Here is a 13,985-nt window from a genome sequence, read left to right as displayed (position 1 = left end):
CCTCAGAGGAGGAAGGGGAGGACCATCCTCCTCAGTGAATTTCATAAAACTAAAAATTCTAAAACATTAAAAAGTTATCCTTATTAGATAAAACTATACTAAATATAATCATGTCACCAAATAATTGATTAAAACACACTATTTTTCAACAGCACTCTGTAGGGTAGCACCATGGTGTAGCCGGAGGACAGCTAGCTTCCGTCTTCCTCTGGGTACATTGACTTCAATACAAAACCTAGGAGGCTCATGGTTCTCACCCCCTTCCATATACTTACACAGTAATTATGACAACCTCCAGAGGACGTCCTCCAGCCTATCAGAGCTCTTGTAGCATGAACTGACATGTTGTCCACCCAATCAAAGGATCAGAGAATGAATCTAGTACTGAAAGCATAAGCTACAGCTAGCTAGCACTGCAGTGTATAACATGTGGTGAGTAGTTGACTCAAAGAGAGAGAAAGACAATAGTTGAACAGTTTTGAACAAATTAATTTATTCCAAAATGAAGAAGAAGCAAAATAGAAATAGAGAGATAGAGAGATTTCGGCATTTCTTTCCACTTTCAGTTTCACTTACTTAGCTAACACATGCAGCTAGCTAGTTTAGCCTACTGAAACACCCTGCTCAAACAGAGGGATGCTATGTTAGCTAGCTGGCTATGACTTTCCAAAACTACACTGGAACTCAAGTCAAGGTAAGCTTTTGATATTACTAATTTATTGCCACCGGGGTGTTTTCATTCTGCCGATTCTGTTGAAAAAAAATTCTTAAACGGAAGCAAACGGAACAAAATGGGGATAAACATACCTGAATTTGTCCAATAGAAACTCTTGTTTGCAACTGTTGGTCTAATGATTACACCCTACATCAGTTAGATGCAGGGAAGAGTGTGCAAGGCGGTATTGAATGTCACTGTCTGTTCATGTGTCACTGTCTGTCACCTCAAATTTGTCTCTCGAACTGTGTGCACCTACGTTGTAAACTTTCATTCATAGACTAGGTTGTAGCAACCTCATGATGGGTATAGGGAAAATGTGAGTATCATGTAGTAACCTAAACCTATCGCTGTTACATTGAACTGGGTGAATGGAATGTGAATGAAAGTCATCCAATATGCTGTAATAAAAATAAGGCCATGCTCATGAAAAAATAAATAATCCTCCCTAATCTTAAACGGCACTGACCGCCACTGCCTCTGACGGATGACGGAGGAAAGTGTTCTTACAGGATAAGACAGAATGTATAATGTGTATCATACTACATATAGAGCAGTACGCCTCTATGTATGCCTGATGTTATGTGAGTTGCTTAGAAAAGAGTGAAATAAACTGTGTCTCACCAGTCAGGTCTCTCCTCAGCTTCCTCATGTCATTTGTGAGGTCTTCCAACTTGACCTGAGCGGCCAAGAATAAATCCTGTGGCTCAGGCAGTGGGAATATACTCTTGTCTGTTCCTGCGTGCTGCAAACCAACAGACAATCCATCAATGACAAAACATCAGGAAACAACAGAAGAATTGAGCTTTTAGTCCATCGTAGGAAATGTGTTAATTTAATCTGAAATACTGTACCTTGTCAAAATTGCGCAGATAGTATGCAACTACGTAATCGACCAGACTGATACGATTGTCCTAAAAGATACAAAGGGTCAGACAGAAGAAGCCAGTACAACTTCTCGGTAATATACTGTAGATTAATATAACGTAATATGGCTGTGTGTGTGGTGAATGTACCCTGCTCTTGACATCCTTCAGTTTGGGCAGGATCTCCAGGCCAAAGCCATCAGCCTGACCCCGCGTCCTGTTGCCTCCATTCATGTAGTTCCCAAAGGCTAGGACCAGCCCCATCACATCCTTCACACTTCTACAGTCCAGCAGATCCTGACAGACAGACATACAGACAGACAGACAGACAGACAGACAGACAGACAGACAGACAGACAGACAGACAGACACACACACACACACACAGGGTCAGCATGATAAAAGCTCATACACTGACAAATCAATAAGATTGTAGTCATGTCATGTCTTACTTTGCTCACGGTGGAGACTATTTCTACTTTGCGGTGGATGGAAGATATGCAGTCGAGGAAGACAGACTGGAATATGATGCAGTGGGACCGGCCAGAGAAGTCTGGAATCTGGGAGAGTTCATACAAGAACCTGCACAAGGGGAAATAATGTGTTATGACAAAATTAAACAAAATGTCCAACAGGAAGAACTATTTTTAATCCTTGGCTGCGCTGCTTCCACACACACATGGCTGAGTCAGTATGGCTTTTAACTAGCAGCTGATAGTCATGAGTTGTCCTGCTCTAATAGTTTGATAGGTCCAGGGTCAACTAAAGGAGGGCTGGAGCACTGATTGATCAAAGGTAGCGTCAGGCCGACTCATGTAAACAGGGACATATCCGAGGAGAGCGGTAATATCCTGTGTCATTAGGCTGCTGATGGAGGCAGACACTGAGTGGGTATGAACATGGCCCTCAGCCCCACAGTGACAAGTCATTAACAGGCCAGCTACGTTTAACCCCCATGGGAGGGACTCCTCTCTGAGAGCCAGCAGCCGTCCATCTCTGCCATTCACTCTGAGACACACACACACGCACGTGTATGTCCACCCACACACACGCACACATTCACACATGCACACACACAAGCCCATTCCCTAAGTATGGAAGACATGAAGGTTGCAAAACAGACCAGGAACAAATATTTACTGTCTGAGGAAGACTAAGGAGCTTGGTTTTTTACTTCTTGAAATGATATATAAACACAAAAGTGATGCCACCTTTTCTAAGTGATGTTTATATAAAATATCTCCCTATACTGGTTTGGCTGTAAAGAACCATCAACGTGATGAGTGAGCCTCAGGCTGTCAAAGACCAAAGTGTTTCAAAATCAAACTGTTTGTCTCTGTCTGTACACATTAAAAACCACATGATGTGTTTCTAAAGTACCCTTTGAAATTGACATCTTGAATTCAATGGAGGTGATGGTTTTCTGTGTGTATGAGCTTCTAGTTCTCTGACTCCAGTAGAAGTCAGGGTCCAGTGTCCTACTGCCCTCTCCCTGAACCCTTGGGTGCTGGAGAAACACTCTTACTGTTCAGGCTTGTCCAGTAGCTTCACCTCGTCCTCCTTGGACGTCTCATAGTGTTTTTTAATCTTCTCCAGCTCGTCACTCGTGGCCCTCTGTGATCACACACAAACAAAACAGGTTAGTAGACAACAATAAAGCTGTAGCAATGAACGATATAGACATAGTAATTACAAAACAAGAGGTAGAATAGCAATAGATAAATGTTGAATGTGACATCCTTGAGAAATTAGCTGTAGACTAGCAGATGTTATGGAGCCCTGATGTAGTGTCAGTGGTGTAAAGTACTTACGTAAAAATACTTGAAAGTACTCCTTAAGTAGTTTTTTGGGGTATCTGTACTTTTCAATTTCTATTTGTTACTATTTTTACTCCACTATATTCCTAAAGAAAATAATGTACTTTTTACTCCATACATTTTCCCTGACACCCAAAGTACTCATTACATTTTGCTTAGCAGGACAGGAAAATGGTCAAATTCATGCATTTATCAAGAAAACATCGCTGCTCATCACTACTGCCTCTGATTTGGCGGACTCACTAAATACACATGCTCTCGTTTGTAAATTATGTCTGAGTGTTGGAGTATGCCCCTGGCTATCCGGAAATTAAGAAAACAAGAAAGTCGTGCCGTCTGGTTTGCCTAATATTAGAAATTTGAAATGATTTACTTGAGTCATTTTCTATTTAGGTATCTTTACTTTTGCTCAAGTATGGCAATTGGGTCCTTTTTCCACCACTGTGTAGTGTTAACAAAAGCATACTGAGTGAGAAAAACACTTAAAAAGGAGTTTAGATTCTCACATTTCTCTCATGCTATCGGATGACTTTATAGCACACTTCTGAATACTCACATTTTCATATAAAGCCTCGATGGTCTCCAAGTCCACCACAGAGTTATCCACACTCAAAACAGCTGGAAAAGTAAATTAATGTATTATAAAGATGGAATATGTTGGGTAAGCATGCTGTTTAAATTACCTGCTGCCTGGGTTTGGAGCCTAGGCCTGTTTTCCTGTGAGGGAGATTAAATTCATATAGGCATGCTATGTACAAAAAGAATGGATAGCAGCTAAACACTAGCATCGTTCAGATATTATCATAAACATCATGGAGGCTAATCTAAACTATAATTTACTGAAATAATACCCATGTCTATTATTTTGTCAACTCATTTCAACATTAAACATCTTTTGAGGTCTGAAATGTCTGACAAACTTAGATTTTGTAGTGAACTATCACTTTAAAGTGACTGAATGAGAGTATTAGGGAGTGGTGGGTATCGGGGCGTGTGGTCAGGCAGGCCAGGGCAGCCATTGTGTCAGATCAGAGCAGAGCCAAGGGCTAACCTCACACGGGAGCTCTCCTCTCAGGCCGACATGCAGAAGACTAAGTCTATCAGCCCGGGTCACAGGAGAGAGCCTGTAACTGCTTAACCCCAGGATCTGCAGCCAGAACCACCACAGTCTCCAGTAATGATCTCTAAAGTGGGGCCGCAGAGAGAGAGGAGGGGAGAGAGAGAGCGAGAGAGCGAGAGCGAGAGAGAGGAGGCTCCACTCATAGAAAAAAAGGTGCTATCTAGAACCCAAATGGGTTCTTCGGCTATCCCCATAGGAGAACCCTTTGAAGAACCCTTTATGGTTCCAGGTAGAACCATTTTGGTTCCAGGTAGAACCCTTTTGAGTTCCATCTAAAACCCTTTGCACAGAGGGTTCTACCTTGAACCAAAAAATAGTTATCCTATGGGGGCAGCCAAATAACTTATTTGGAACCCTTTTTCTCAGAGTGTAGAGGAGAGAGAGAGATAGACAGAGCAATAGACTCTTATCAGCAGGGGTGAAAGTAAGCTTGAACGGTCCAGTACGGATAACCGGCAAAATAAATAGTGGGGGTACTCCGTACCGGTAAAATAAGAGCCTATCACAACAATTAAAACATAGATTCCAAGAAAACTATTACACTATTTATCATTACTGCATGTCAGTCGCATGAAAAATGAGCGAATAGACACTGAAATCTTGCTAAGGCAGAGATGAGTGGCCGATAACGAGATGCGTGGGGACAGCAGTGTATGCATACATTGAGGTTACAAGACTTGTTTAGGCCGAATGATGACAATCACTGAATGTCATTCATAATACTTTTGGTGTTTTGTATGTGATGTCTCTTTGCATTTATCAAATGGCACCGTATGGATGCCGGAATTATTTTAGACTGGAGTAGCCTAATACTTGGAATAGTAACTGGAGTCTAGACACTGAATGTAGGCCTCACATATAGCCTAGCCTATTATAATATGAACTCCTGCAGAATTAAGTGTTCCTCATAGTAAAATGATAGGCCAAATGTTCATTTTGTCTCGGGAACAGGAATGGAGAAATATGAATTATTTATTTCAGCATCTTGAGAGAATGCAAATACACAGTTAGGGACCTGTTGTGTAGCCTAAATGTGCAATTTATTTCAGCGACATAAAAGCATTAAAAAAACATAAAATATGCATCCAAGACTAACTTAAATACTATCAGAAACATGTTGGATCTTTTCCCCAGCTTTTAATTTCCTTAAAACCAACCAAACTGATGTCATTTGGAAACCTCTCTGGTCCCTAAATGTTGTCATTCCGTGAAAGAAACAGACAAATTAAAGAGAAAACTTTACAGACGTCAACTAGATTGTTGATGATGCATTGATCATTCTATCGATTTATGACATTATTCTGGTGATCAACGCTTTATTTAGTATTCTAGACGAGCATCAAGTAATGACAGAAGAGAAGCGGCATGTATCGAATTATAGACAAGTTGACCAAGAAGTAGCCTACCAAATTAAAATTAAAAACTTTGTGCACCGCCTGTCTTTCCGCCATCCTTGAGTAACGTGCGCAGGTAGCCTACATGAGCCTTTTGAAGTAATTGTTTGACAATCAGATACAAACATCATGACTGGTTGTGTTTATGCCACATTAAAACCTCTAAAAGTCTAAGCCTGGGGTGGAGTTCTACTAAGCTAACATATGGAATTGTTTTAAGATGGTCATACCATGGATCATTAAGCTATTTGATTTATAATTTTTGTATATAAAGAAATTAAATAAACATTATTTGATAAACTATTGAATTTGGCCTTTACTACAATAGCCCATAGAAACTAATTGAATAACACATTCATAAATGGCAAAAAAAGACAGTCACAAAATGTATGAAATGTCTGTTTTTGTTGGCACAAAACTACCTCCATACTTCCATTCATTTGTATGGGTTACTGTCAGACAAATCCTGTGACACTTGTGGGGGACATAGAACAAAACGGAGAGCACCATTGTGTTCGTAAGAGTTTCATCTTTCCATAGTTAGTAGGTCAAACTGTTCGGACGCTCCAGACATTTTCGTGAGAATACCGATTTTCGGGATGTGTCCTGGTCTGACAAACAGCGCTGTACCTCAGTCACAGATGCGGAAAGCCCACATAGACGGACGCGGTGGATTGAGATGCAGCCCATGCAAAAAAACAGATATCTCTAGCTTAAACTGACGGAATTTGAGGAGATTCTTTTATCACGTTAATTAGAGTAAAAGTAAATTAGAGTAAAAGTAAATGTAAAACGACAAATCTTTCCTATTAGGCCCATAGAGATCCTATTAAATTAAAAATGATTCTATATGTAATTCTATGATTAGGCCCATAAAAATTACAAAGTGCGTTCACACAATGTTGAGAAGTAAAAGGCCTTGAAATATACCTGTGCATCAGATTGTTTATGTCCTTATTTTGTCTCTCTAAAACTAGATTGCACACAGGAAGACATTTTATCTACTTTCACCCCTGCTTATCAGCAAAAGGAAAAGAGAGAGTGAGAAAGAAAGTGCGAGAGAGAAAGTAAGAGAGGGAGAGCTCTGCTCAGTGTCTCAGAAAGAGGAGTCACAGCTTTATGGCTGGGTGCAGGTCAGGGAGGAGAGAGGAGAGGAGGGGGCAGACTGGGAGGAATGGCTCCTGGTCTCAATGACAATATGGATCTGTGTGCTGTCAGCTGCAGACTGCAGTGCGACGCCTGCTCTCAGAGTGGAAACAAGCCCCTCTCTACACCACTGTGGCTGCGTCAACTCTCAGAGTCGCATGACTTGCAAAGAACCACCAGTGAAGTCGAGCCAAAAGCACATGACTGTACTGTATACAGCAACACCCCTGGAGTCAATAAGACATGTCACCTTCTATCTCCAAGCAGTGCCTCCAAATAAGAAGAAAAAGTTCTGCATCCCAGAATCCAAGCATTCTTCCACTGACGTCCACAGCTTCCCCAAGCCCCTACGACCAGCTGAGGCAGCAGGGCAGCCCTAGAGGATGGATCAAAGTGGAGAGCATGCTGGACGCAGGCTGGAGGTGGAGGGCCATTTCCTACTTCTTATTAGAGTGGATTACTCAAGGCCTCAGCGCGCCCGCCATGCACCCGTCAATCACACACCAAAGGGGGGCCGCAGCGCAGTGCAGCACAGTGCTCTGAGCCAAAGGAGGCCTGGCCCGGATATCTCTCCACACCGGGAGATCAAAGAAACCCTGTCGCCGCCTCACTCCCTCTCCCTACACTTCTCACCCATCGCTCAGGGTGTGTGTGGTGTGTGTGGTGAGGTGTGGGGGAGCCTCCCCTCTGCCTTGAACTGCGGTGGCCCAGGAGGTCCCCCAGCCAGGCTCAGGCCCTCCGTTGGCCCCCGCTCTTCCCTCTCCCTGCCCTGGGCCACCAGAGCCCTGCCTCCCCTCACTCCCCCCTCCCTAGTGGCTTTAATTACATTACATGTCCCATGTCCTTTTAATTTGCCAACAAAGGGCAGGCAAGCAGGCGAGGCCAGGGACCAGGGCCGTTAGAAGTGCTTATTAAGACGCTTTGCTGCATTGTCAGATTCAAATTGTCCATTTCACCTACACCTCCCATTAAGGCTGTAGGAAGCAGGCTCACGCTGAGAGAGAGCAGGCTCTTTTATTGGGGGTTATTTACCTCGACACCGACAGAGGGAGAAGGAGAGAGAAAAAAATATCAAAACCAAAAACGGCAGATTGGCCCAATGTGTTGTTTGGCTTGCATTGGGTAAGCGTTTTTATGTGGCGGTGCGGTGTCTGCTGACTGTGAAGGTGGATTTATACACACTCAGATCATTAGCAGGGTGTCGCTCCCATTAGGCGGTGGAAACCGTCACTGGCAACAATAAACAGATCTGCCGGGTCGGCCGCATGCTCAGACTGCCAGGCGCTCCACTCCCAGTCTCAGTCCCTGTCCCAGTATCAACCCAGTGCACCCTGGCTGTCACCAACGGCCCCAACCCATGTACGCCTAACTGTTGCCTCAGACATCCCCCGCCCCATTCACATACATAAACATGTACAGTCAAATACACATACAGAACCAAATACTCCATTCCTCTTTAGTTCAAGAAGGAAAATATTGATGTGATTTTGACCAGTGCAGGAACGATTGAATCTGGCGAGACAAAAATTGCTAATTTTATTCCAATGCTGTTGACTCACAACATTATGTACTAGTCTGGGAAACTGGGAGCACTAGTCTGGAAAACTTGGAAATCTTCCACATTCGACATGAATCACAACTTCATCTATAAAAGTGGAACTATTCACACATTAGGGTCTGTCAAGAGGCAGGAAACAATTTGCACCGGGCTTCAACATTTCTACATTCTAAAAAGTAACTATTTTCATCATTTGTTATGCCATTTAAGCATATTTTCTAATCTAGTGAAAATAGGATTGTAACTCAAGTTTATCACTGTTTAATTGGAAAAATTACTGTTCGACGGAGAGGAAATTACAGGTTGTCAGAAATATAGACAATATCCTCCAGTAATAATCTGCCAAACAGCTTGGTTTTAACACAGTTAAGGAGTTCATATTTCTATGCTCTCACCTTTCTGAATGTCCTTCATTTCAAGGTGCAGACTTGAGATGAGGATGCCTACTGCTTGGGAACGTTTCCCATCCAGCAGTTTGATAATCTGCAGAAAAGACATAAATATCATAATTGAATCACAGGGATTACATCAGAGAGCGAGAATAACACTGGATTATACATCCTCTATTTGATCACCATCTCCATGTGATTGAAGTGGCACAGTTTATACAGTTGGTAAAATGCAGACCAACAGTTAATCTTAAATTCAACTAATAAGATGTATTTTACTAGAATACTAGAATATGATATAATATGATATATTCAGATGAAACAGGGACACAGGTTACCATCATCCACAGTTTTTTTTCCCCAGAGGCCAGAGGAAAGTATCACTTAGTCACTTCCCAGAGAAAGACCACTTGATGATATATTGACTCTGGGAGAGGACAGAAGAAGTGCTCTAAAGGAGAGTCATTCTAACATCTCTGTGGGGCGTCTGGATTGACCCTAAAGCCACACTAATCTACACAGTGTCATGATAACAGGAAGTGAGAGATGATAGAAACCCACACGCCACAGACAGAGGCCTTATCAAATGACATCACTAAGAATGCAGAGCACAGAGTATAGAGAAAAAGTCCCCCTTTAAAAGTGCATGATATAGTCGAAAACATAAAGCCACAGGAAAGTAAAAATGAAAAAATGAAACCATAAAAGGACATATATTCAGTCTGGAAGAGCAGGCAAGAGTTTTTTACAACAAACTATAAATTCACAGGATTTTTATTTGTGCCTACACATGGTCACAATTACTTATGACTGAATTACCCATTAAGCTAGAAACAGTTTTGGCAAGGTAAAGCCCAGCTCTAAAATGTAATGTCTCAGCCTTCTTCATTACTGCATCTCAGGTACTGGGCCATCCAGTGGGAACCAAGGAGCAGAAGCCTTAGAAGTGAGTATTGCGTTACATAAGGTAAGAGTACATACTGCTTCCACGTCCATTACTAATATAACTGGGGATCTTCCTATATGGGGACATGAGAAGGGAAGCAGGCAGAGTGAGAGGCTTTCCCAACACCTTTAATGAACTGCGCTGGTCAGGCCACACTAAAAGCCTCCCAGTAACCCTGGCCACTGATCTGGAGGAACAAGCCTGGATGCTTACTCTCAGGCATGCAAGGAAGGAACCTTCCGATGCTGATGCTGAGAGCTCTGTTAGAAACCCATGACGAGTATAACAGCTACCTCCAGTGGACACTGGGAGAACTGCCCACCAGTCCAAGTCAAGGTGAAGTCCTTCCAGCAGACCAAAAAAACACTTGAAATAGAGAGGAGACATTGGTTTGACACTGAAATGAATATTAAAATATCAAAAGAGGAAGTGCTTTGAGTGGGGGGCTCACTGGGTTTCCTCATCTCCTCAACGCAGCGCAGCACCCGGCTCCTGTAGCTCATTATCCTCACTCCCAATATGCAGCGACACGTGCATCCTCTCCTTTCCACTTCAAATGCCCCCACAGGTGTCATCTCCTCTCCTCCAGCCCCACTGTGGAGCCGAGTGGAGCCACATGGCTACGATTACCCCCAGTCTGGTCTGGTGTGTCCTGGGCGGCCATGGACTGTGGAGGCTGACAGAGAGCACATTCCCCTGCATGTCATCTCTGCTGCTTTGATATGATAATCAGTGGTGGGAAAGAAAAGGCCTCCAGAGTAAACAGCAGCTTTCAGTTGTATTGGACACATGATACAGATTAGCACTCCCATGTACAGACTCACCCCTCTAACCCACCCCTACTGCCCCAACTTCCACTTAGGGTCCTGTATGTAGAGTTGTGCATTAGGAGGGATGTGAGAAAAACGGCTAATCTCCATAATGCACATACACATTCCATTCATTTTCTCCCCATCACACCCCCGACTAGGCCCACAGGTGTTATCTGATCTGGCAATACTTTCTGAACAAGTAACAAGTGCGTCAGGCATGTATAGGTATTCTGCCATCACACACAACACTGTGTGCTCTACGGCTAACATGCTTAGTACAGTGAAAACCATCATGTGTGAAGAGTATAGCTGCTCTTCATAAAGTTGATGGAGACGACTACAGGGCAGAGATTGAATGACTTGTCTCTGTGTCGTGTCGAACTTTATCGGTGTGGTGGCGAGGCCAGGACAGGACTATTGGCTTGTCAAATCTCTTCGGGGGAAGATATTGCAGAGTAAGGCAAGACAGCGCTCTTGATTGACCCTGTGTCTCCACAGGCCCAGTCTGGCTCTGTCTGTTAGCTAGTTGGATGACAGTCTGCTCCCCCCGCCTGTCTCCATCTCCCCTCTCTACAGGCCCCCTCTCCTCCTCCCTTCCCTCCCCCTCTTTATCTTCATCTCCTCCACCTTTCCACCCTCATCTACACTCTCCTCTCTTCCCCCCTCTCCATCCCCCTCTCCTCCCCCCTCCTTTGTCCAGTCAGAGCCAGTAGTTCTGGGAACCTATCAACAGAAGATGATTCAGAGAGTTTGAACGTTGGAAGATAAACTTTTAGGGATAAAATATGAAGCAGTAAACAAGTTACTTTTGTTTAGCTGACCCTTCTAAATGTGTTGGAGTGCCAAGGGGCTGTAGCCAACCCTTTCCACAGTTGTGGTAGCGTCTCCAAGTAATCATAGCTGAACACAGGCTGCTGTCTCTGGCCTGAGTATAGTACAGCCCCTAGTACAGCTCACTGCTCATGGATATCTGTACCACATACTGTATCTACCATCTCAAATAAGAACTACCAAGAAAAGTATCTCAATTTCTAGTCGGTTATGTGCATTTGTGTCCGCACAGCTCAGGCCAATGCTCAGGCCCCATGTTGTTGTCAAGTCCAATGCTGCAACTCTGCACTTCTGCAGCCATATGTGTCAGCGCTCCCACTGCCCCCATGGCACTGAGTGTGGCGTCCAGGCTGTTAAAAATCGGCCACTAGCCCAAACTGTCCCCTTCCCAATCCATACACATTGTCATCAATCTGTCAAGGCTCCAGTCTACTGTACAGGCCTCAGTGTGTGTGTATCCATCCAGTCTGGTCATTCTGAACCCACAAACTGGCCCAACATTTGATCCAACTCAGACAGCCACAGAGAGACACCAGGTTGGCAGGTAGCCTTAATGTAGCGGTTAAGAGCATCGGGCCAGTAAACTAAAGGTCGCTGGTTCAAATCCACAAGCCGACTAGGTGAAAAATCTGCCGATGTGCCCTTGAGCAAGGCAGTCGTATGGCTTGGGAGTAGAAGCTGTTAAGGAGCCTTTTGGTCCTAGACTTGGCGCTCCGGTACCGCTTGCTGAGCAGTAGCAGAGAGAACAGTCTATGACTTGGGCGACTGGAGACTTTGACAATTTATTTGGCCTTTCTCTGGCACCGCCTAGTATATAGGTCCTGGATGTCAGGAAGCTTGGCCCCAGTGATGTACTGGGCCGTACGCACTACCCTCTGTAGCACCTTACGGTCAGATGCTGAGCAGTTGCCATACCAGGCAGTGATGCAACCGGTCAGGATGCTCTCGATGGTGCAGCTGTAAAACGTTTTGAGGATCTGGGCATCCATGCCAAATCTTTTCAGTCTCCTGAGGAGGAAAAGGTGTTGTCATGCCCTCTTCACAACTGTCTTGGTGTGTTTGGATCATGATAGTTCGTTGGTGATGTGGACACTAAGGAACTTGAAACTCTCGACCCGCTCCACTTCAGCCCCGTCGATATTAATGGGGGCCTGTTCGGCACTCCTTTTCCTATAGTCCACGATCAGCTCCTTTGTCTTGCTCACATTGAGGGAGAGGTTGTTGTCCTGGCACCACACTGCCAGGTCTCTGATCTCCTCCCTATAGGCTGTCTCATCGTTGTTGGTGATCAGGCCTACCACTGTTGTGTCGTCAGTAAATGTAATGATGGTGTTGGAGTCGTGCTTGGCCACGCAGTCGTGGGTGAACAGGGAGTACAGGAGGGGACTAAGCACGCACCCCTGAGGGGCCCCAGTGTTGAGGATCAGCGTGGCAGATGTGTTGTTGCCTAACCTTACTACCTGGGGGCGGCCCGTCAGGAAGTCCAGGATCCAGTTGCAGAGGGAGGTGTTTAGTCCCAGGGTCCTTAGCTTAGTGATGAGATTTGTTGGCACTATGGTGTTGAACGCTGAGCTGTAGTCAATGAACAGCATTCTCACATTGGTGTTCCTTTTGTCCAGGTGGGAAAGGGCAGTGTGGAGTGCGATTGAGATTGCATTATTTGTGGATCTGTTGGGGCAGTATGCGAATTGGAGTGGGTCTAGGGTCAGCCTCCTAGCTCACGTTGATATCTGATCTAGCTGCATTAGCCCAGGAAAACATTAGTCATTGTGCATGTTCTATAATTTCTCTCAAACGATAACTACGACCAGGTTCTGTAGGAAAATAACTATCAAACTAAGTTGGAAGTACAATCCAAAGAACATTCCAAGCCATGGCATAGAACAGTTTAATCTGCAGCTGATTGTGAAGTGTAAGCAGCAGGTCTTCGAAAGTTGGATTCTACTCAGCTCTGCTTCCATACACAGGGCCAGGAGAAGAGAACTGAACCTGATAGCCTGCTTTGACCTAGTCCAAGAGCTGGCTACACCAATCACCAGGAATTGGACAGTTGGGAGTAAGAGGAGAAAAGGGAGGGGAGTGATTTACTCCTTGCACACTTTGTGTTCTTTCTAGATTAGACTCCATGTAAGGCTGGGATCCTTACTTGGACTAACTCAGCAGAGCTCCTAAAGGAATGTTCCAGAGGTAAGTGGTCTAGGGTTGGAGAATACGGGATAATCTGCTGACACCATTGTACTCATTTAGCAGATGCTCTTACTGGAGTAAAAGTAATAACGTCCTCAAAAATGTGTTTATGTCAATATTTTCTTTCTGACTACCTAATCTCAATCATTCCTGATATTGACGAGGAAACTCTAGTAAAGGAAATATGAATTCAAATGTGCCACT

At 44.1% G+C, this 13,985-nt stretch overlaps 1 protein-coding gene across 1 annotated transcript in view; it reads right to left on the bottom strand.

Moving 5' to 3' along the window:
* LOC121539249 (formin-like) overlaps positions 1–13,985 on the bottom strand; it is a 73,893-nt gene that overhangs the window by 44,356 nt on the left and 15,552 nt on the right. The window contains exons 6-12 of the mRNA XM_041847598.2: positions 9,012–9,099; positions 3,955–4,016; positions 3,107–3,195; positions 2,034–2,163; positions 1,732–1,878; positions 1,570–1,629; positions 1,340–1,460 (exon numbers count right to left, since the gene is read on the bottom strand). Of these exons, the coding sequence (XP_041703532.2) occupies positions 1,340–1,460; positions 1,570–1,629; positions 1,732–1,878; positions 2,034–2,163; positions 3,107–3,195; positions 3,955–4,016; positions 9,012–9,099 (697 nt within the window). The remainder of the gene's footprint in view (positions 1–1,339; positions 1,461–1,569; positions 1,630–1,731; positions 1,879–2,033; positions 2,164–3,106; positions 3,196–3,954; positions 4,017–9,011; positions 9,100–13,985) is intronic.

This window comes from Coregonus clupeaformis, chromosome 25 (assembly GCF_020615455.1).
Source record: "Coregonus clupeaformis isolate EN_2021a chromosome 25, ASM2061545v1, whole genome shotgun sequence".
Classification (NCBI taxonomy): domain Eukaryota; kingdom Metazoa; phylum Chordata; class Actinopteri; order Salmoniformes; family Salmonidae; genus Coregonus; species Coregonus clupeaformis.
The sequence above is the reverse complement of the archived record's forward strand: the minus strand, read 5'-3'. Positions and strand labels throughout refer to the sequence as shown.